The sequence below is a fragment of the Eubalaena glacialis genome, chromosome 3 (assembly GCF_028564815.1).
Source record: "Eubalaena glacialis isolate mEubGla1 chromosome 3, mEubGla1.1.hap2.+ XY, whole genome shotgun sequence".
Lineage (NCBI taxonomy): Eukaryota > Metazoa > Chordata > Mammalia > Artiodactyla > Balaenidae > Eubalaena > Eubalaena glacialis.
In genome coordinates, this window is record NC_083718.1 from 134,720,563 (window position 1) to 134,744,059 (window position 23,497).

Sequence of the window (23,497 nt, forward strand, 5' to 3'; positions counted from 1 at the left end):
CGCTATTATACCAGGCCGCTTTCATCTTTTGGTAAATTTAATCATCAGGGATCAGAGTGGCTATTGATTGAAACATTCTGAAAAGAGCGATTTGATCCCATGGTTTTATGTGGTTTTTGTGCCCTCCCCCTAACTCCTCACTGGACTTGACACAACCTTAGCTAACCATAATACTCTGGATCTTAATTTTATGTTGAAAATACAAGGCTAAAAAGAAGTATAATTAGCTCACATGTTAGGGAGCTCACACTCTTTTGTGAATCGTTGGAAAGCATATGTTTGATATTTTAGAAGGGAATCTAATAATTATATTGTTAGAATGCATTATAATTTGTTGAATGCTTTTAAATATAACATGTCATAATTATCACTTATTTCACTTGAATTTAAAATATAAGACCCTGTGAGAAGAAGTAAAAAAAAATCCTAGTTCTAAGTGCAATTCTCTAAAGCCAGAGGGCACTAATATTGTTACCCTTGATTAGCTAGCTTGTCACATTATCACCTTCGCTAAAGAAAACCCAGAATGGGAGGGTACCATGGGTGTAACAAAACACCATACCTTGTAAATTGATATTCATTCGTAAAAGCATAAGGTAATACCATTATAAAAACACATTGTATCCAATTATGTATTACAGTCACAAAAACAGTTAATAGAAACATCAAAAAGCTATTCTGTAAGCTGTGCCTGACAAAGGAATTTTTTGTTACAATAGCACTAAGGAAACTATTGATGTATTTCATTGTAGTAACCAGTACAGTAATGCCAAATGAGATAAATTCATTAATAGGACACTGAAATGAGAATAGAAAATGACTTAGTCACACCTGTCCAGTTCAGAATACATATTATTTTATGAATTTTTCTTCATTATGCTGACAATGATAACTGGTAGGAAAATAGATAATAAAGGAAGAGAGGTTTTAAAAAAGAAAACATGACAAATACATTATATTTTTGTAAGTCTGCCTAAAGAGTAATCTTATTTAAAAAAATATAAATGAACTTATATGAAAACTAAAAACATGTTATTTGCAAATAAACAGAAATTTGAGTGGAAATTATGAATATGGAGTATTTATTGCCATTCAGGTTAGGAAAAAATCCACAATATATATATTATTCACATATATAAAACCTCTATCACTGAAATTCTCATTTTTATAAATAGTTAAGCATTTTAGTACATAAATACATACTCTCCCCTGGCCCTCTATATCTACAAGTATTTCGGACATAAAGCTGATAATTTTCTGTGTTAATAGTGTTTTTTTTTTAATTTTTAAAGAATTTTTGTATGAAAATAGCTTTTTAAAATAAGTTTTTATGTTGAAACAATGCAAAAAATTATAAAAAGCTTCAAACTACTATACAAATAACTTTTCTGAACTGCTCGATGGTAAATTGCAAACCTGGTGCCCCATCATTCCCCAGTACTTTAGTGTGTATTTCTTACACACAAGAACATTCTCCTACCAAACCAAAGCAACCATCCAAATTAGGAAATTAACATTGATACCTTGCTACCATCTAATCATCAGACCTTACCCAAGTTTTGCAAGTTTTGCCAGGTGTCCCAATAATTTTTTTTTTAATAGCAGGAGAACCAATTCAGAAACACTGCTTTTAGTTATAATGCCTCTTTAGTCTTCTTCAGTCTGAAACATTCCCTCTGTCTTTTGTTAACTTTCATGATCTAGTGTCTCTCATTAACAGTGCTTTAATGTACCTCTGGTTTCAATTTATATTTATAATTCAAGGTGATCTTTTTCTTAGAGTATTTCCAGATAAGGTACCATGCTTCTGTGCCTTCTGTGAATATATGGGTGTGGGGTGTGTGTCTTTAGACATTCACAGGGGGGAATACTGTAGAGTTTCTGAACCTTTGTCTTTGGGTGGGGGGGGGAACACAATAAAAGCAATGATGCTCAAGGAATAAAATCATGTAAATAATAGATACATCATTTACTAGTTTTCAAGCTTACATAGCCTAGTAGTTTCAAAGTATCATTCATGCTTATACTTGGGAAAGTTTTCCTTTCAATTATTCCTTAATGATTTTTTTCTATGGAGAGCCTAAAAATTGTCATAGATGATAGTGAAATAGAATTCTATTAATAACCCCAAAGAAAATTTGCTCAATAAAATGTTATCTTTTGAGTGACTATACTAGAAACAGTTATATGATTAAAATAATCCACTCAACAAATTTGGTTCTTTAAAATTGAGAGGGCCCTCTTTTTGGTGCTCTGCCATTGTATACTAGGTATTTTGACATGGCTTATTTTACATAAAAAGCCAAATCTACTTCTAGGTGAAAATAAAAATTTGAAAACTCACAATGGGCTATGAATATATTGGAAATAGAGACAATTCGGATTTTACAATTAATATGTTAATGGATTCCATCGCTTTTTTCAGCTTCACAAAGAGTCTAGGATCTAAAAGAAGTCGTCGCTACTTCAGACTTATCATTTCTCTAATTGAATCCCTTCTTCTAACAACTCTTAGAGTTCCTTACCCACCAGGTTCATCCATTTTTCCCTTTTTGGACTTGTTCACCAGGGTTTACTTACTTATTGATATTTCCCCAGCAATTCCACTGCAACATGTTTGAAATATTCCTCTCTTAGTCATTCTATTATGACAGCAGATCGAGGAATCACATGGCATGCCTTGTGTTCCCAGGTGGCAGGGCAAATATAAACATTAATATTAGCTTAACCTGTGTTTCCTTTCTTCATATTATTTCATATTTTTATAATTATCACAGACAAATTTACACAACATCATATTTTGGCTCAATTTGAAACAAAGTCACAGTCATAATGTTATCAATGGACAGGCCATATTTTAACTTTAAGGTTTTAGAAAAATTCTCATAAAAATGGAAAATTTTTATTTAAAGATAAAACCCACCATTATTACTAACCATTTGTATGCTGTTACGTTACTTCCATGGAAATGGTTCCTCAATTTCATTTTAAAATATTTTCTTATCCCTTTATTTTTATCTTGACATATGTTTCTTAACTAAATGTATCACTTTTTAATGACAAAGTCAAAGAAATGTCATAATACTTTTGGATTTTCTTTAGTTGTTATAAATATTGCCTTAATTTGAAATTATTTTCTTCCCTTGTCATGACTTGGTTATTATATGTAACTTGAAACCACCTGAAGAAGAGAGTGTGTGTGTGTGTGTGTGTGTGTGTGTGTGTGTAGGTTTAAAATTCAAGGCTCAGCTATTAGCCATTGAGAATCCACTAACCATTTATTCTTTTTTGCCTTCATGATGCTCACCAAAGACTCATCTTATTTTAATATTTTGTATCCTATATAATTTTCTATGGGAAAAAATAATCAAGTGACACAAAATGTCCAGGTCACATGACAGATATTTCTCATTGTAAATCAATATATCAGCATTCTTGTTTATTTATTGAGTACTCCCCTATATGCTGGGCACAGCTTTAGGCACGGGAGATTCAGCAGTGACAGAACAGAAAAAATTCCTTTTCTGAACAGAACTTATGTTCTCCTGAGGAGATCATCTCCAAGCAAACAAAAAGTCAATACAATTTAGAGAACCATAAGTGTGAAAAATCAAACAGAAGAGTGAAATGGTATAAAGGTTAAGGGGGAGCAACCTTATATGATGTGATCGGGGAAAGCCTCCAAGGAGGCACCATTTGAAGAAAGATAGGAATCCTAAGGAAGCTCTAGCCTGAAAAGATTTGAGGTAAGAGAATTCCAGAGAGAAACAGTTAGTGCAAAAGCTCCAAAATGGGAACAAATTCATTTTTGGACTACCCTTCAAAATTAATTAAGAGGATAATTCTGCTATGAGGACAAATTTTATCATAGAAGTTAAAGGTTTTTTTCTTTTTGGTTATCTAGTTTTTTCCAGATATTCAATGTCCTCAATTATTACACACAATCAAGAATGACTGTGTCAATGAGTTTTAAGCAAATGTGTACCTTAGGAAAGGAACAGTGTGAAAAAATTGATAATACTAAATTCTATTTAATAACAGAAAGAATTTGTCCTAGAATCTGCACATATCAAAATGTCTCTATCAGTTTACTTTAAAAAGAGACATTTTAATGTATGTTACATCATAATTCTTCACATTTTTACATTTTTCATAGCTTGCCAGGCATTTAGACTTTAAGACAGAAGATGAAAAGAAGAGAAAATCACTTAGGACCCGCTAAAGATTTGACATCTTGTTTGTGTCCATGAGGAAATCATGAGCTATCTCTTCTTGGAGTAATTATTAAAAAGCTAAAATTGTTTTTCCTAAAACTATATTTCTTCCTTTATTTTCATTAGAAGTGTAAAAATAAAGGATAGTAGAAAGCTCTCATATATCTCTCTATTACAGGTCTAGATTGGTGATCAGAAGGTACTACGTACAATACATAGTAAAAACAGAGTTTATCTTTATTCACGACAGAACTTTCTGCAATTCTCATTTTTATAGACATCAAAACTAGGATAAAGTTCACCATATATTATGCATGTCCTCGGTTCTTTTGATTTTTGTCTGTAAGGTAAAAAATAAGCATACTAGATTGAAAATAATTTTGCAGATTTTTTAAATGTAAAAACTGTAACAGCTATACAAATTGTACAAATATAACAGTCTACCAAGGAGACCCCGTGTCATTTCCACACATCTTTACAAGTTTTTTTTAAAATGCCAAAGTTAAATGCATATTATTCTACTTATTTGAATTCTGTTTGATACTGGGCCACTGTCTCACAGCCTACAGAATACCCATGCACCAATTATGAGCATTGTTACTCATTACTCTGAACTGTTCACACATCTATCTCATATAAAGTCCATATTACCCATCTATGGTCAGGCTTTATATTTAAAATTTATATTTTAAAAATACATATTTAAAAACCTGACAACCTGTGTCAGATTTATTTTTTATTTCATATCAAAACTGTTATTTAAGAGCAGAGGGGAAAGGATTCTCCTCCACACCATCAATATTTTCTCTTTGACCAAAATGTTCATGTTTAGGTGAAGGAGACAATTGCTCTTTCACCGTAGTTTAGCGTGTAATTAGCCTTGTTTCCACTCTATTTTAAATGTAGACATTTAAAACATGGGGGATGGGGCTTCCCTGGTAGCGCAGGGGTTGAGAATCTGCCCCAATGCAGGGGACACGGGTTCGAGCCCTGGTCTGGGAAGATCCCACATGCCGCGGAGCAACTGGGCCCGTGAGCCGCAACTACTGAGCCTGCGCGTCTGGAGCCCGTGCTCCGCAACAAGAGAGGCCGCGATAGTGAGAGGCCGGCGCACCGCGATGAAGAGTGGCCCCCGCTCGCCGCAACTAGAGAAAGCTCTCGCACAGAAATGATGACCCAACACAGCCAAAAATAAATAAAATAAATAAATAAAACATGGCGGATGGAAATGCATTTGCACGAGATTAATGCTGAACAAGTAACACTTTCAACGATATTGGCATTTCTGTTTGTGCCCCCAACGTGGAAGAGGTGCCTTCCAAGACTATGCATAGTGCTTTGGCTTAGAGAAAGACCACTCAAAAGTGCAGGGTATCCAGATATGGTGACATTCCTCCTTTTCATGTTCTCTCCTTGTCTTCCACTTATGGAGGAATGAATAGATGTTTTATCTCTATATATATATTTAAATTAAATCCGTATAATTATTGAAAGCTTTACATTGCCCTGACAGAATTTTCATACATATCTATGTAACAAAATGTACTTGAGAGTATTGTATTGATATACTGGCTGAAAAAAATCAATGAAATTCAGTGTAGTTTGCTTAGAGAAAGAATATAAAAAGAAAAAAATAAAATTAAGTTTTGGTTCAGCAGACAAAAGGTCACTAAATCCTGCTCATAAGTTTCAAAAATTAATCACTGTACTCAATATTTTTCAGCAATACTACAGGAGGGTTAAAATAGCAACATAGTACTTTCAATATTTTAACTGTAACATATACAAGTCATAATTATTTATTTGAGTAAAAAAATCCCCACTTTAAATAATTTTTGACTTTCAAAGTTATTTTTCTGTACAGCACAAAATTCTATCATTAGACATAAATAAGGCAAAGCAGGATGAAACAATTTTATTAAACTAAACATTGAATAAAATGTTGGAGATTAGTTTTTACATAAAAATATTCTGTATTTTTATGTAAACCAGATTTTAAACAGACTATTAAAAAGGTACAGTTTGAAAGAATGTATAAATTTTCTGCCAAATCATTTTAGGATCTCTAGAAACATTTTAATCATTTTTATGAAATATTTTTGTATATTTTTGATTTAAACCTGAAAATTATCTCAAACCATAAATTAACTTGAAATGTTAAGCATTCTATTAGGTTGAACCTTTTGAAACTGTTGATTGTTTGGGGACTATAAAAATGTCAGTTTCTTAGGTTTCAATGCAGTAACTTTCTGGTGTGTATGTTCAGCTATGAGAAGAATCTTAAATGGACTCTTCCCACCTTTACTTGTCATTACACAGTTTTATAAAGCAGATACATTCTTAATATGAATCTCTTATAATACACTGTACTTTTTAGCCTCTAGAAAAAAATTGTAGAAAAATTAATTCAATCATAATGACAAAGCATAGCCAAGATAAAAATAGCTGTCTTTTTCCTACTAGTGAAAAATCACAATTCAAATTTAGAAAATACTCAGCCACTTACTTTGGTAGAGTTTTCAAGTGATTTTCTCTTAACTCCAATATCCGCAATTTGGCAAGTCTATAGAAATAAATTTAAAAATTGCTTCTTAATATTTCTCTATAAAACAATATTCTTATGGTAAAGTAAACTGTTACTTTATTATCCAAACAACTATGTCCAAACATTACATACCATGATTACAGATTTTTAAGAATTATGCAAATTGGTTATGAGTAGGGTTGCATCAACATTGGAGAATAACAAATATCCCTTTCCTAAAAATAAAGCTCTTTCAAAGATATCATTGAGACCAAGTCATCTAAATCTCCTATGTTTTATAAAATTATATTCACTGTTGTTTGATTGTATGCATTCAACAGATTATTGAATATCTACTAAATACTAGATGCTGCATTCACTGAAACATGGTGGTACTTCCCCTCAAGAGACAATAAATGAATTTGTAACGCAAATAATATAGCATAGTGATTAAAAGCTTGAGCTTTGTGGTCAGACAGATCTGGGTAAAATTCAGACTCTTTCATATCCTACCTGTTTTTTGCCGTGTGACACTGGGCAAATTAATTAACTCCTCATAACTCCAGTTTCCTCATCTATAATGAGTATGTGATAATAGTAAAAAATTTACAGGGTTTTGAATATTAAATGATGTCACACATGTAAAGCATAATGCCTGGCACACCATAAGTTTTAGTATGTGTTAGGTTATTACCATTATATTTAATTGAAAAATGGGGAAAGTGCTAAAATATACCATATTTAATTGACTCTGAGATTAACATCTGAACATTTCAAGTGGATGCACATTTAAAAATTTATAGTATCATCTATCTTATGACAGTACTGGAGTTGGGATAATCTGGTGAAGGGGATGAGAAGTGTTCACAGTTTCTGTTGCTTGCATAACATTTGTAATTAGAAATGCATTTCACATTTAAGTATTTGTTAGTGTTTGCAATCTGGAACATGCTGTTGTTACTAATGCCTATACTGAGCTTTAAAATGTACTCAGTTGAGGCTACTTTAGGACAAATATCAATTGAATTATCCAAATCCTTAGTGATGTGGGAATATTTCACTATTTGAACTATACAATTCACCTACAAGGTCCCATATTTACTGTGCTTTTAGATATTCAACTAGTTCTCTTCTCCTTTCCTTTTTGTTTTGAGTTCTACCAAATTTCCAATTTAATTTTAATCTTATAACTCAATCTTTATTTGAAATAAAGTGATTTAGTTCTTCAGAGCATGGGTATATCACTAGTAAAAGAAGTTTCTTAAACATTTATATATCTCAAATCTTCTTAATATTTGTACTATTGTAATAATATTTTATGACTTAGTTTGGCCTTTAGGGGCACTAAATCTCAGGTTTTGGAAGGTATCTTAAAACATTCTTTTGTTAAATTATCCAGCTGAAAGTTATAGAGCTTTTTAGATTACAATAATGAAATAGAGCATTTTTTTGGCAGACAATTCACATAAAATTGAATTCTAATTTCTAAGTGGTTTGGGTTTTGGTATTATGTTACCTGTTTGCCCAAATTTCTTCCCCTATATTAGGACTAGTAAAAAAGAACTGACAAAATGCAAGACAAAAAAGTGTGTCTTAGGGAGATAAACATTTCCTGATTTAATAAACCAAAGGTATATTTGTAGTGTTGTCATCAGTACCAGAAGGAAAATCTACTTTATGTGGACAAATGGTGAAGTATCAATTCATTTAGAAACTAGGTAAATGCTCTTTTGAATATCTGTGAATTTTCAGAACTGTCCCAGTGTATGGTATTCGTAGGTATTGTGAAATCATGATCTACAAAAGTAAGGGAATTTGGAAAAAACTTTCGAGGTGATTTCTGTATGCAAATGGAGGCTGCTACCTGTTAAGGGACTTCATTATTCCACTGGGTTCTTCTTAATGTCATATATTAGCTTCTGCCAACAGATTGGTGTCGAGTTATACTCAGTCAGTTATTTGAACAATTTTAAAGATGATCATTTAGAAAAATGCAGTTAACAATAAACTTAAAATGTCTTAACTTTCAAGATATATCTTTTATATTTAAAATAGCCAAGACATGGAAACAAAGTTTTCCATTGACAGATAAATGGATAAAGAAAATGTGTGCATATATATGTATGCATGTGTGTGTGTGTGTGTGTATATATATATATATATATATATATATATATATATATATATATATAAAGCCATAAAAAAGAAGAAAATCCTGCCATTTGCAACAACATGGATGGACCTTGAGGGCATTATGCTGAGTGAAATAAGTTGGGCAGAGAAAGAGAAATACTGCATGATCTCACTTACATGTGAAATCTAAAAAGAAAAAAAAAAACTTCATAGAAAAAGAGATCAGATGTGTGGTTACTAGAAGATGGGGTGGGGTGGGGGGAATTGGATGAAGGTAGTCAAAAGATACAACTTTACAGTTATAAGATAAATAAGTACTGGGGACGTAATGCACAACAGTATTACTATAGTTAACACTGCTGTATGGCACATGGTATATTTAAAAGCTCCTAAGAGAGTAAATTCTAAAAATTCTCATCACAAGGCAAAAAACTTTTTCTTTGTAATTATATGAGGTAATGGATGTTAACTAAATTTATTGTGCTAATCATTTTGTAATAAATTTGTCATTACTATGTTATATACCTTAAACTCATACAGTGCTATGTGTCAATTATATCTCAATAAAACTGAAAGAAAATGTTCACTCTAGAACATCTAGAAAACATTGAAAATATAAAGATGAAAATAAAAATCATCCATAATTTCACTTCCAAGGAAATAGTCTTTTATTTCATGTACATTCATATGAGTATGGAGAACACAGTTTATATGTAGCTATGATATGCTTTGAACATAACATCATAGGAATTTAAAGATATTCCTCTAGGCAAGATTATAAATTGCTACATGGTATTGTCATATGTATGTACCATAATATATTCAACCAATCTCCTAGATGGATGTGTGCTTCCATATTTTTCATATTGTAAATAATGATAAACATCCTTGTCCATAAATCCTAGTGTGATACATGATGATATAATACATTTCTAGAAATGAATTACAAAGGCAGTGGTTGTAAATATTTTCAAATCTTTTAAAGCACACTGCCCTGCAAGGAGTATATAACATTCTGCAGTTTCATCAGCAGTGTGAGGTTATCTCTTTCCTCATAGTCTATAAACAGCTTTACACCTTTTATAACATGCTAGAGCACAAAGGCCCTTTATTGTCATATTAATTTGTACTATTTTTATTTTTTATGATGATAAACATTTTTTGTGTTGCCTATTTGTACATTATGAACTGCCAGTATGTGTCATTTACCCATTTTTTTCTAATGAGAACTTTAACTTCATACTCATTTGCAAGAATTCTTTATAAGTTAAGGATATAATTTACTTTCTATATTCGGTGGAAATATTTTCCTATTTATTGTTTTACCTTAATTTAAAAAATATTTTCTAATATTATTTTATTTTAAAAGCATTTTACGAATTCAAATCTATCCATTTATGATATTTTCTTTTGTTTCTATGCTATAAAGGTATTTTCCAACCCAAGAGTCAAAAATATTCATGTGTATATTTTTCCAGATCATTTCTGATTTTATTTTTTTATATTTAACTCTTTAATTCATGTGGAATTTGATTATTAATGACATGTAAAGACCTAACTTTATTTTTTGCAAAATGTTTCATTAATTGACATGGTCTCATTTACTGGACAAGAATGAGGGTGTCTTTAATTCCAACGGTCACTTTTGAAGCCTCACCTACTGGTGCTGGTACAGTACTTACCTAAAGTGAAAGAAAATTGTATCGTTTAAACTTCTTATTCTTACCTTCCAAAATTGGCTGGAAGAAATTCAAGAAAGGCATCATTCAGGTAGAGCTGGGTCAGGTTTAGAAGCTGTGTGAAGCCATCAGGGAGTCTAGAAAGGAGTTAAAGGTTTAGTCATTGCATAGATGTTGCCATAGAAACAGAACAAAAATATACATCTCTAAGGAGAAAAAATAGAAGTGTAATACATTTTCAACTCTCCTTTGGTATCACAGTAATGGAAGAATTTACTGGGCATGTTGTTACAGCTTGAAAATTTTGCCTGTTATTTAAATAAATTGGCATTCACCCACCTCCACACTGCTTTCCTATGCTGAGATTTATGTCATTGCCAAAGTCAGAGACATCATTTCTTACTGTTGCCCTAACCTTATGCACACCAGTGAGATATTTTAATGGAAATTTCAAGTTGTATGACATGTTTTGTAATTTTAAATTTAATGTTCTTTCTCAATAGCATATTCACATATATAGTCAGGCAATGCTATCTACTCATTCAGTTAATCATTAAAATTTGTCTACAGTTTGTGACAATGATGACTAAAGCTGCCCAACATGAAAAGGGAAGGAGTATTTTGTCCCTTTAACTGATAATTTCTTTAATGCAGGCCCAACATACATGTACATTATAATTCAAATTGATCCAACTCATGTGCATTGAACAAGGACACTGTCACAGTAATTAAACCGAATCCTAAAGACTTTAAGAAGCATTAAAAGAGTTGAGAAAATATCCTATGGGAAAATCTTACTAGTTAGATAAAATAAGTATTTAAAATGTTTAAATCAGTTTTACCAAAAAGATTTAACTCCAGGAATTTTCTTAAAAGGATATATATTTTTTAATAATTAAATTTCTACTTAAAAATTTTAATGTCTTTATCTAGGCTTTAGACAAGACCATGTTCTTTCACAAAATACTTCTAAATACTGTTCAAATCTGCCTTCCCCTAAAATTCCAACCTATCTCCTTCCTTGAATTTACTGACAAAATTATTTAAAGAGCTGCCTCTACGCACTACTTTTTACTTTACTCCGCAAGCTATTGCTTTCTGGCATCTACCCTAACTTTATTACTGAAACTGCACTCACCAAAGGCTCTTAAGTCCTAATTCCATTAACTTCATTTCATTTCATAACCCACACTGCCTAGCAACAGTTGCCAACACTGACTGTTCTCTCCTTCTGGACTTCTAATATACTCTTCCTGCTCTTCCCCCTACTCCTGGAACACTGTATCTGAGTTTCATTGCACGGTTTCTCTTCCTCTGACCAATCTTTGGTTATGAAATGATTTATGTCTATAAAAGAGTATAGCAGAACACTCTATGACATAAATCACAGCAAGATCCTTTTTGACCCACCTCCTGGAGAAATGGAAGTAAAAACAAAAATAAACAAATGGGACCCAATGAAACTTAAAAGCTTTTGCACACCAAAGGAAAGCATAAACAAGACGAAAAGACAACCCTCAGAATGGGAGAAAATATTTGCAAATGAAGCAACTGACAAAGGATTAACCTCTAAAATTTACAAGCAGCTCATGAAACTCAATATCAGAAAAACAAACAACCCAATCCAAAAATGGGCAGAAGACCTAAATAGACATTTCTCCAAAGAAGATACACAGATTGCCAACAAACACACGAAAGAATGCTCAACATCACTAATCATTAGAGAAATGCAAATCAAAACTACAATGAGATATCACCTCACACCAGTCAGAATGGCCATCATGAAAAAATCTACAAACAATAAATGCTGGAGAGGGTGTGGAGAAAAGAGAACCCTCTTGCACTGTTGGTGGGAATGTAAATTGATACAGCCACTATGGAGAATAGTATGGAGGTTCCTTAAAAAACTAAAAATAGAACTACCATATGACCCAGCAATCCCACTACTGGGCATATACCCTGAGAAAATCATAATTCAAAAACAGTCATGTACCACAATGTTCATTGCATTACAATAGCTAGGACATGGAAGCAACCTAAGTGTCCATTGACAGATGAATGGATAAAGAAGATGTGGCACATATGTACAATGGAATATTACTCAGCCATAAAACGAAACGAAATTGAGTTATTTGTAGTGAGGTGGATGGACCTAGAGTCTGTCATACAGAGTGAAGTAAGTGAGAAAGAGAAAAACAAATACCGTATGCTAACACATATATATGGAATCTAAAAAAAGAAAAAAAAAATGTTTCTGAAGAACCTTAGGGTCAGGACAGGAATAAAGATGCAGACATAGAGAATGGACTTGAGGACACGGGGAGAGGGAAGTGTAAGCTGGGACGAAGTGAGATAGTGGCATGGACTTATATATACTACCAAGTGTAAAATGGATAGCTAGTGGAAAGCAGCCTCATAGCACAGGGAGATCAGCTCGGTGGTTTGTGACCACCTAGAGGGGTGGGATAGGGACGGTGGGAGGGAGATGCAAGAGGGAGGAGATATGGGGATATATGTATATGTATAGCTGATTCACTTTGTTATAAAGCAGAAACTAGCACACCATTGTAAAGCAATTATACTCCAATAAAGATGTTAAAAAAAAATAAGAGTATATATGTACCCACAGTATAATTTAATAAATAGAACCAGTACCTTTAACACCCTCTAGGTGTCCCTCCCTGACTACATCTATTTGCTCCACAAATTCCTGAATGATATTTACTTTTCTGCTTTTTAAGGAGTTTTACCACACCTATTTAAATCCCTAAAAAAAGAAAAAAAAAGTCACATGGTTTTGCCTGTTTTTGAACATTATATAAATCAAATCATACTATGAATATTTTTCTGAGACTTTTAATAATTCATATTATTAAATAATTCACTGATTAGTTAAATGAAATTCATTCATTTTGATGTAGATGACTGATCACCATAGCATAGTATTCCATTGCATGAATATACCACTATTTATTTATCATTCTCCATCTAATTGAACATTACAGCTGTTTCTAGTTTTTTGTTTGTATTTCTATTATATGTTCTATTTATTTTTAACATATATTCTGGTGTACAAGAGTTTACTTAAGTTATATTGCTGGTTACAAGAGATTAATGTCCCTATGAATAAGTCTCAGCTAATGACTAGAAGGAGTATAAATACCACAGCTCCCTCACCCATTGTGCTTAACAACTCTGTGATATGTGTTTAATCTGTTTCCCAGAGTTTCCCAGAAAGATTAAGGTCCAGTGGTCCATACTAGTAAATAGCTTGATAACATATCCTTAACTGGTATTTTCTTAGATCATTTTCTAAATATATTGCTTGAATTATTTTCTAAACTTTTCTGCTGGGGAGCCCAAACTAAACACAATTAATATTTGTATATCAATTTGGTAGGAATTCTTTATACACTCTTAAGACGCTGATCTTATATGGATTATTTTTGCTACAAATATCTTGGTTCAATTTGTATTTTGGAGTTGGATTGTTTGTATCCATAAATTTGCTCCCAAAGGGAGGTAGGATTCGTAAAAACAGAAAAGAGAGAGAAAGGAGGCAGGGGAGGAGTGAGGGGTTCTATAACGTAGAGGTAAGAATTCACCTGAGATGGGTGACAAAGGGAAGATGAGTTCTAGAGGGAATACTTTATGTATAAGAGTATAAGAAATTAAGATTTGAGAATATCAGTAGGGGACAGGATTTATAGGATACTTAATGCTTGACATAAAGGTTTGAACTTTATCTTATAAGATTAAAAAGAATTTATTATAGATCTTTGTTTTTCTCTATTTTTTCCTTTCTTATAATACATTAGAGCTCATATCCTGATAGTAAAATAGTTTTTATGATAATGGCACAGATGTCCAATAGATTACAATTCAATTTAACTACTATCTTACTTCGATGTCCTTTTGGTTCCTATAGTCATTTGAGAAAAGAAATCATTTATGACTTTTCAAAAAAGAAGATTAATATGTGTAAAATGAGAAGAATGTTAAAACTTTTTATCTAATAATTTATTTTAACATTGTAACTATTAATAAATTAAAATCCTTTAAAAATACTAATTTTCTAGTTATAGGGACAGTTTGAACTACTCAGCTTACCTTAGTCTATTTTTCCACACATGTATGCACTAAATGGTATTACATTGTACTACTTCTTTTGATAAAAAATGTATTTCTTTAGGCTGCTTCTCTGGCAAAGTTTATGATGTAAGAATATCTGGCTCTTACATAGAACACTTCTCTAAGGATTTAAGAATTGACTACACTGGGCAGATTCCAATTGCAAAATTGGACTGCCAAAAATAAGTTATATGAAAAAACCAGAATACAAAGTAAGATAGTTTTTTCAGTCTGCTTATAAACAAAGATGTGTTGACATTGTATATCGAATCTTTCTTTTCTAAAAATGTAGAATTAAAGGGTATATTTATACAGTATGTCTTGTTTAATAGCATGTATATTTTTTATTTCAATTTACTTAAATAAAAATTTGTTGAATGGTTACTCTGCACTGAGATTCAAAATTAATGCTTTCTTTCTCACCTTCCCCACAGCATTATATTCATAGATTTAGCAAAATGCTTATAACAATTATAGTTTATACAAGTTTTGGGAATTTTTTATTCCTGGAATAAATTATACATTCTTTGAGGGCAAGGAATTTTTTTAATCTCTTCAATAATCTAGTATTGTAGTTTGAAAACATATTATTTGAAAATATATATTCAGTAGGTCTGCTAAAAAGATATTCAACTTTATTCATTATTAATTTTATGGTATGATATTGTAGCTTTAATAGTGACAGTGGTCCCACTTGTCAACATCACAGCTTCCAGAGGAACATACAAGGACCTTCAAGGAAGAAGATATTCCTTAGCAAGCTAGATAAACTCAATGAAGATGAAAGTCATGGGCTGTCTTTATCCTCCTCCAAGATACTCAGTGAAATCCAACATTTTACACTAAGTAAGGGAACTCTAATGAAAGGTTTTCACATTCCTAAAGGCTTTCACATTCCTAAAGTAACTGGTGGTTTTCCACATTTGACTGATTTATTAAAAAATTCAAAGTATTTTAAAAAATATATACTGGTAAATAATTCTCTCTCTAAGGAAATATTTTCATTTTATTAATGGCTGAAATTAAAAGTGGAGAAAAGGGAATTCTCTTACACTGTTGGTGGGAATGTAAATTGGTACAGCCACTATGGAGAACAGTATGGAGGTTCCTTTAAAAACTAAAAATAGAACTATCATATGACCCAGCAATCCCACTCCTGGGCATATACCCAGAGAAAACCAGAATTCGAAAAGATACATGCACCCCAATGTTCATTTCAGCACTATTTACGATAGCCAGGACATGGAAGCAACCTAAATGTCCATCAACAGAGGAATGGATAAAGAAGATGTGGTACATATATACAATGGAATATTACTCAACCATAAAAAATAACAAAATAATGCCATGTGCAGCAATGTGGGTGGACCTAAAGATTGTCATACTGAGTAAAGTAAGTCAGATACAGAAAGGCAAGTATCACATGATATCGATTACATGTGGAAACTAAAAAAAAGGGTACAAATGGATTTATTTACAAAACGTAAGTAGAGTCACAGAGGTAGAAAACAAACTTATGGTTACCAGGGGATAAGGTGGGGGAGGGATATATTGGGAGATTGGGATTGACATATACACACTACTAAATATAAAATAGCTAACTAATAAGAACCTGCTGTACAGCACAGGGAACTCTACTCAATACTCTGTAATGGCCGATATGGGAAAAGTACCAAAAAAAAAAAAAGAGGGGATATATGTATATGTATAACTGATTCACTTTGCTGTACACCTGAAACTAACACAAACTGTAAATCAACTATACTCCAATAAAAAATTCTTTAAATTAGCATATTCAAATTGCAATAAAGAGAGCACACTAGAATCAGACACCCAAAATGTTTAGTGCTTGAGCACATGGGCATTGATGTCAGAAGACCTAAGTTTGAATCACAGTTCTTTCAATTATTTATCTTTGTGACTTTTACAGATCACTTAATCTTTGTAAGACTCAGTTTCCTTCTTTATAAAATGATCATACTAATATCCAGTTCCAGAGCTGCTCCAATGAGTAAATGATTACCCATCCCATATTAAGAACTCACTAAACGGGAGCAATTGTATTACTTTTCCTTTGTATTGTTTTTATTCTGATCTTTCAATATTAACTAGAATATTAATTTAAATACTTTTATCAGTGCTAATCTTATTGTTGGAATAGGCAGATTAAGATTGGCTGCAGACATCCTTGTTTCAACATTTTTCTTTTCTAATTGCATTTACTTTAGAAGTTTAATGAAAACATATTACAGGCATTTGACCTCCATTAGAACAGTTAAACCAAATTAAAATACAGGTGCTATAAGTTTTGATTAAGGAGCCAATGTAAAATCTCCTACTCTAATTGGAAAGATATTTTACATCTAAACATTTTAATTTATAACCTTAAAGTTATAAAATTAACCTAATATTATCAGAGAACATTTAGAAAATAAAGAGAAAAGAAAAATGTTGCTCATAATTCCACCTCCTTAACACAATTATTATTACCATTTCATGTATTTAATTTTGATCTAATTTCCAATTAATTATTTTAACATCACTGCAAACTTGTATCATGATTTCTCCCTTTACTTTGTAATTATCTTTCAATTTTGCTGTGTAACCAGAGTGACTACATAATCTATCATTCAAACTAGGACACTTTTGGGTGTTAAAAGGGAACTATTATTAATCATGCCACATCAAGAGGTATAAACTGGGATGACTTGAGCAAACAGAGACATATGGTCACCCTATAAATAATCTTTATAATCTTTATAACCATCCAGTAGATGTACCATAATTTATTAAAAATTTCCTTATTGTTGAGCATTAAGAATGTTCAGATTTTTCTTTTAATTTAAAGCAAAATCAAATGTTTCTTCAGGATTTGTGAAATATAATAAAAGGAGCCCAGGAATTTAAATACTATCTTTATGCATTTCCATATGTAAAAAGTTACATAGATAATATTTATCTACTTCATAATTGCCATGAAGATGAAAATGAAATAATCTAAAAGCCTGAGACATGCTAGGTTCTCAATAAATGTTGCTCCTTACTTCCTCATTGAGAAGTTGTTATTTTCAATTTTATTGTAATAATTTTCACCAGTGATTTGGTTAAGGCATTCAGACTATACTATAAAGTTCACATCTAAAACTAAAACTAGTACGCTAACACTTAAAACTATAACTTTCATATTCTAGGGTTTTCATGACTTAACTACTTTGTAGATTTCTTGTATCTAAGAAAATAAACAGAAAAGCTATAAAGAAAAGTAAATGAAACCTAAGTCTATTTTTTAATAGAGCAAATTGATAATCTCTGGTACAACTGATCAAGTTAAAAAAGAAAGAAGACAAAAATTATTGATACCAGGAATGAAACAGAGAGCATCACTAGAGATATTATAGATATTAAAGGGCTAATAAAAAATATTATGAAAAATGAGGTACCAATAAGTTTGAAAATATATGAAATGTACACATTCCTAAAAAACACAAACTACCATAAATCACTCAAGAAAAAATAGGCAATTTGAATAGTACTATACAGGAAAAAAAAATTCAGACTAATATGCCTCATGAATATAGATGGGAAAATCCTTACAAAATATTATCAAATCAGAGCCATTAATTTATAGAAAGTGTAATACTTCATGACCAGGTAGGGTTTATTTATATCATCATGTCAATAGATATTTTTTTAAGAAAAACTTTGACAAAATTCAACGTCTATTGACAGGAAAAAGTCTCAGCAAAACAGATTTCAAAGATTTGGCAGATTCTAAGGCGGACCCCATAATCTTTGCTTTCAGAAGTTCATGCCCTGGTAAAATCTTCTCTTCTTGAGTATTGGTAGGACTTGTGACTTGCGTCTAATCAATGGAATGTGGCAAATAGGATAGGATGTCATTCTCATAACTATATTACATTATGTGACTCCATCTTGCTACGATACTCACTCTACTCTGCTGTTGGCCTCGAAGAAACAAGATGCTATGTTGTGAACTGTCTATGGAGAGGGTCACCTGGCTGGGAACTGCACCAGCCTTTAGGATGCAAAAGTGGCCTATAGCTGTCAGCCAGCAAAATGCTGGGGCTCACAGGTTTATAACAGCAAGAAAATGAATTCTGCCAATAACCTGAGTGAGCTTGAAAATGTATTTCTCTCCAGTTGAGCCTTCAGATGAGACTGCAGTTTGACTGATCCCTTGATGGTAGCCTGGTGAAACTCTCAAACAGGGAACCCAGCTAGAGCATGACCAGATTCCTGACCCACAGAAACTTAGAGATAGTAAATATGTGTTGTTTTAAGCCACAAAGTATGTGGTAATTTCTTACACAGCATTATAAAACTAACACAGATTTTGGTATCTGGTATTGGGATTCTGCTGTAATAAATTCCTAAAAAATGTGGAGTGGCTTTGGAACCAGGAAGTGGTCAGAGATTACATGACTGTTGAAGAGCATCATAGAGAAAGCCTTGATTTTCTTGAAAAGTTTGAAAGTAGAAATCTAAACTTTGACAGCCCTGCTGGTAAAAGCTCAAAAGGAAGTGAGAAATGTTTTATATTAAATTCCCTCAGCCTGATAAAGGGAATGTATTTAAAAAAAAAAAAGAAGAAGTAACAATCATATATAATGGTGAAAGTCTGAATGCTTTCTCCCTAAGATTGGGAACAAGGCAATAATATCTGTTTTCACCTCTTCTATTCAACATTATACAGGAGGTCCTAGCCAGGACAATAAGGCTAAATAAATAAATAAAAGAAGTACAGATTGAAAAGGATGAAATAAAACTGTCTTTATTCACAGGTAACATGATAGTCTACATAGAAAATTGCATCCTTTCCCCCACAAAGCTACAAAGTATTTACTAGTACTAATAAGTGCATCTATTAAAGTTGCAGGATATAAGGTCAATATACAATAATCAATTATATTTCTATGATAGAAAAATCATTTGTAATTGTCCCCAAAACATGAAATACTTGGAATAAGATGAACAAAACTTGTAGAATATTTGTAAACTTAAATCTACAAAACATTGATAAAAATTTTTAAAAGATCTAAATAAGTATAGAGATATATTATATTCAGGGAAAGGAATACTCTATATTTTTGACATGTCAGTTCTGCCCAAGTTGATCTACAGATTCAATAAATCCTTATCAAAATTCCACATTTTTTGGCAAGCTGATTATAAAAATTATATGGAAAAGCAAAGAGCATAGAAGAGCCCAAATAATTTTGATAAAGAAGAACAAAGTTGAAGGACTCACATTCCCTGACTGTGTGAATTACTACAAAGCTACAGTAATTAAGATAGTATAAAACTGGTGTTAGGAGAGGCATATAGATTAACATAAAAAATAGAGAATTCAGAAATGGATCCAAACACATATGATCAATTGATTTACAAAACAGGTACTCAGATAATTTTATAAAGAAAGGATAATCTTTTCAACAAATGGTACTGGACCAATTGGATATCTATATGCAATAAATAAATAAAAAAGAGAACCATAACCCTCACACCTTACATATATATTTACAAAAATCAACTTTAAATGGATCATAGACCTAAATGTAAAACCAAAACTACAAAAGTTCCAGAGGAAAGCATAGGGGAAAATCTTTATGACTATGAATTTAGTAATGATCTCCTAGACAGGGACAAGAAGAATAAACCATAAAAAAATTATAAATAGGGCTTCATCAAAATGAAAATCTTTTTATATTTGAAAGTCATTATTTAGGAAGTGAAAAGATAAGTCATAAGAGCAAACAAATATCTGATTTTCAGCCAGAATTTATAAAGAATTCTTATAATTCAATAGTAAAAAGACAAGTCAATAAATATGAACAAAAAATCTGAACTTTTAACAAAGAAGCAATACAGATTGTAAATAAATACAAGGAAAGATGCTAATTTGACATTTAAACTATAAATTAAAACTACAGTGAGATATGACAATGAGATACTATATCTACTAGACTGGCTAAAATAGAAAAAAAAAAAAAACTGACAGTACCAAATTCTGACAATAATGAGGAACAATGGAAACTCAGATTGCTGGTTGGAATGCACAATGAAATAGTTATTTTGGAAAACAGTTTGGAAATTTCTTATAAGGTTATGCATACATGTACCATACTACACAGAAAACTACTCCTAGGTGCTTACCCAACAGAAGTGAAAACAGTTGCTTACACAAACACCTGTACAGAAAGGTTTATACCCACTTTATTCATAATAGCCCCAAACTGGAAACAACTTAAAAGTCTATCAACTGAGGAATAGATAAACAAATTGTGTTATATTCATACAATGGAATTCTACCTAGAAATAAATGGGAATGCAGTACCAATTCTTGAAATGGCAGGAATAAATCTCAAAATCACTGTGTTAAGAAAAAAAACACAATGTATGACACCATTTATATGATATTTTGGAAAAGGCAAAACCATGGGGACAGAAATCAGATCAATGGATGACTGGGCTGAGGGAACTTTTTGGGATGATGGAAATAGTCTACATCTTGATGATTATGGTGATTCCATAACTATATACATTTGTCAAAATTCACTCAGCCGTAAACCTAAAAGAGTGAATTTTACCGTATGTGAATTATTGGGTTGGCCAAAAAGTTCATTTGGGTTTTTCCATACATCTTAGGGAAAAACCCATATGAACTTTTTTGGCCAACCCAATATATCTTAAAAAAAAAAAACGCTGACTTTAAAATTGATATACTATTTAAATTGACTTTTTTTTTGAGTAATTTTTTAGTGAATTCCCAAACTTGCTTTTAGTGTTAGACATTTTTTGATGAAATCAGTTATATTCAGTTATCTTTTAAAAAGTTAAATATATGAAAGGAATTCAGAGACATAGCCAATAAAACTATAGATTTTAAGCTTTTTAAATATGTAATTTATCATCTGACTTCCACTCTCAAAGACCTGACCACGATTCCTAAATACAATGAGCTATTAGAATTAAAGAACTAGAAATCAAAATAATTCATCATCTGCCCTGGATTATGACTTAAGTCAAGGACATGTCTATAGTCTTGTTGTGATAAGTTAGCAATATTTATTTCTTTTATGAGAAAGTTGCATTTTGGTCTAAGTGTTTTGGAGAATACTTTTCACGTTTTTGTTCCCCCCACCATATTCTACATTTGAGGTAGAATATGGTTTATTCAAACATAGTTTATTCCTTGATGTTCCACACTTTCTAGTAAAGGCCTCAAATTATTTCACAAACCATTCACTGTAAAGAGCCTCATCTAAACTTCTACCTCATTCTTTTACATTCTATTTCATTTCTAGTTTCACCTACACCCTCTTCTCATGATCCATAGAGAAACCATCCTCACTACTCCCTCTCCTCAACCCTATTGGTGAAAATTTTCCCTTTAAATTCCCTTTGATAAACTTCCTTTTGTCTTCTTCTGGAAACACTAGATTCATTCAACACCTTTCCTATGAACTTCAGTTTCTCCCAGTCTCCCCATCTTCATGTGGACAAAGGACTGAGGGATTTTCCTCAAATCCTGTCAGTTTTTGTATAATTAAAATGCCAGTCTTATTTTGCAACTCATTATCTGCATCCCAATACCACTGATTAATTTCATCCACTTCCAAATATTACTACAACTTTCGATAGACTTACTAGATTTTACATCCACTTCCATAGATAAGTGACTTTAACATTCAGGTTCGGGGCTTACCCAATCCATTCACTTCATGGTTTCTTGACCTACTTGATTCCACAATACACTCTATCACTATGGCATATCGTAATTTGAAACATGGTCACATGCTGGGTTTCACTTTCCCTTGGCATTTCTCTACTAACAGATCATGACACACAGATACCCTATTTCTGATCACAGCATTTTTACCATCCATGTCTTCCACTAGGCTATCCTCACAGAATTGTCTTTTTGCTCTTCCTGTGATATCTGGTACCTAAATACAGTATTCCCTTTTTCTGATCATACTTCATTCATTTTCCACCTTGAATCACATGATCAGCTATTTGCATGCACCTTATACACTTGCACTCTCTTGAACTTTCATCAGAACCTTGATGCTAATTTTCCAGCATGACCATAACAAATAACTGTTTTCTTAGTTTTGGTGCTCTTCCATGGAATGTTGCTTCAGAACCACAAAAAATGATGACACGGTTTCCTTCAAAGTAATGCCATGTTGTGCCAATTAGGCCTTCATTGTTACTCAGCAATGCTTTTACTCATCTTTTATTGAACTATCCTGATTTGATTATTCCTTTCCCATCATTCTATTAAATTGAATTTTAAATACAGCATTTAAAATTCATTTACTATGTGAGTTTCCTTTATCTTGGTACATTATTATCCAATGGAAACATAAAGATAAATAAAATGTAATCACTCATACTCACTTAGAAATTGGATTGACACTGGCTTCAATAATTGTTAAACACTTACAGCACTTTATGTTTTCTGGAAATTCTTGTACACCTAAAATTAAGAAAATAGTACATAAAATATACTAAACAATAGTTTTAATATTAAGAATAATTAATTAAATACACAGTGTAAACACCATATAGGTAATCACATGTAAGAATAATAACTTAATATAATATGTTAGTGTTATATAATATACATACATTTAAAAAATAAAATATGAGTGTTAAATAATATTTTATGATAGTAATAATTGGAAATTAGATATAAAATTGAGAACAATTTAGCATAGGATATACCTTGGCTATTTACTAATCTAAAGAAATTAAAATACTTGGGATTATTTAGTTATTATAGTGCTGCT

At 31.8% G+C, this 23,497-nt stretch overlaps 1 protein-coding gene across 2 annotated transcripts in view; it reads right to left on the bottom strand.

Annotated features, from left to right (window-relative positions):
• Positions 1-23,497, bottom strand: part of LRRC7 (leucine rich repeat containing 7) — a 384,748-nt gene that overhangs the window by 241,743 nt on the left and 119,508 nt on the right. For both annotated transcript variants that reach the window (XM_061186459.1, XM_061186458.1), the window contains exons 4-6: positions 23,106-23,184; positions 10,598-10,687; positions 6,721-6,777 (exon numbers count right to left, since the gene is read on the bottom strand). In XM_061186459.1, the coding sequence (XP_061042442.1) occupies positions 6,721-6,777; positions 10,598-10,687; positions 23,106-23,184 (226 nt within the window). The remainder of the gene's footprint in view (positions 1-6,720; positions 6,778-10,597; positions 10,688-23,105; positions 23,185-23,497) is intronic.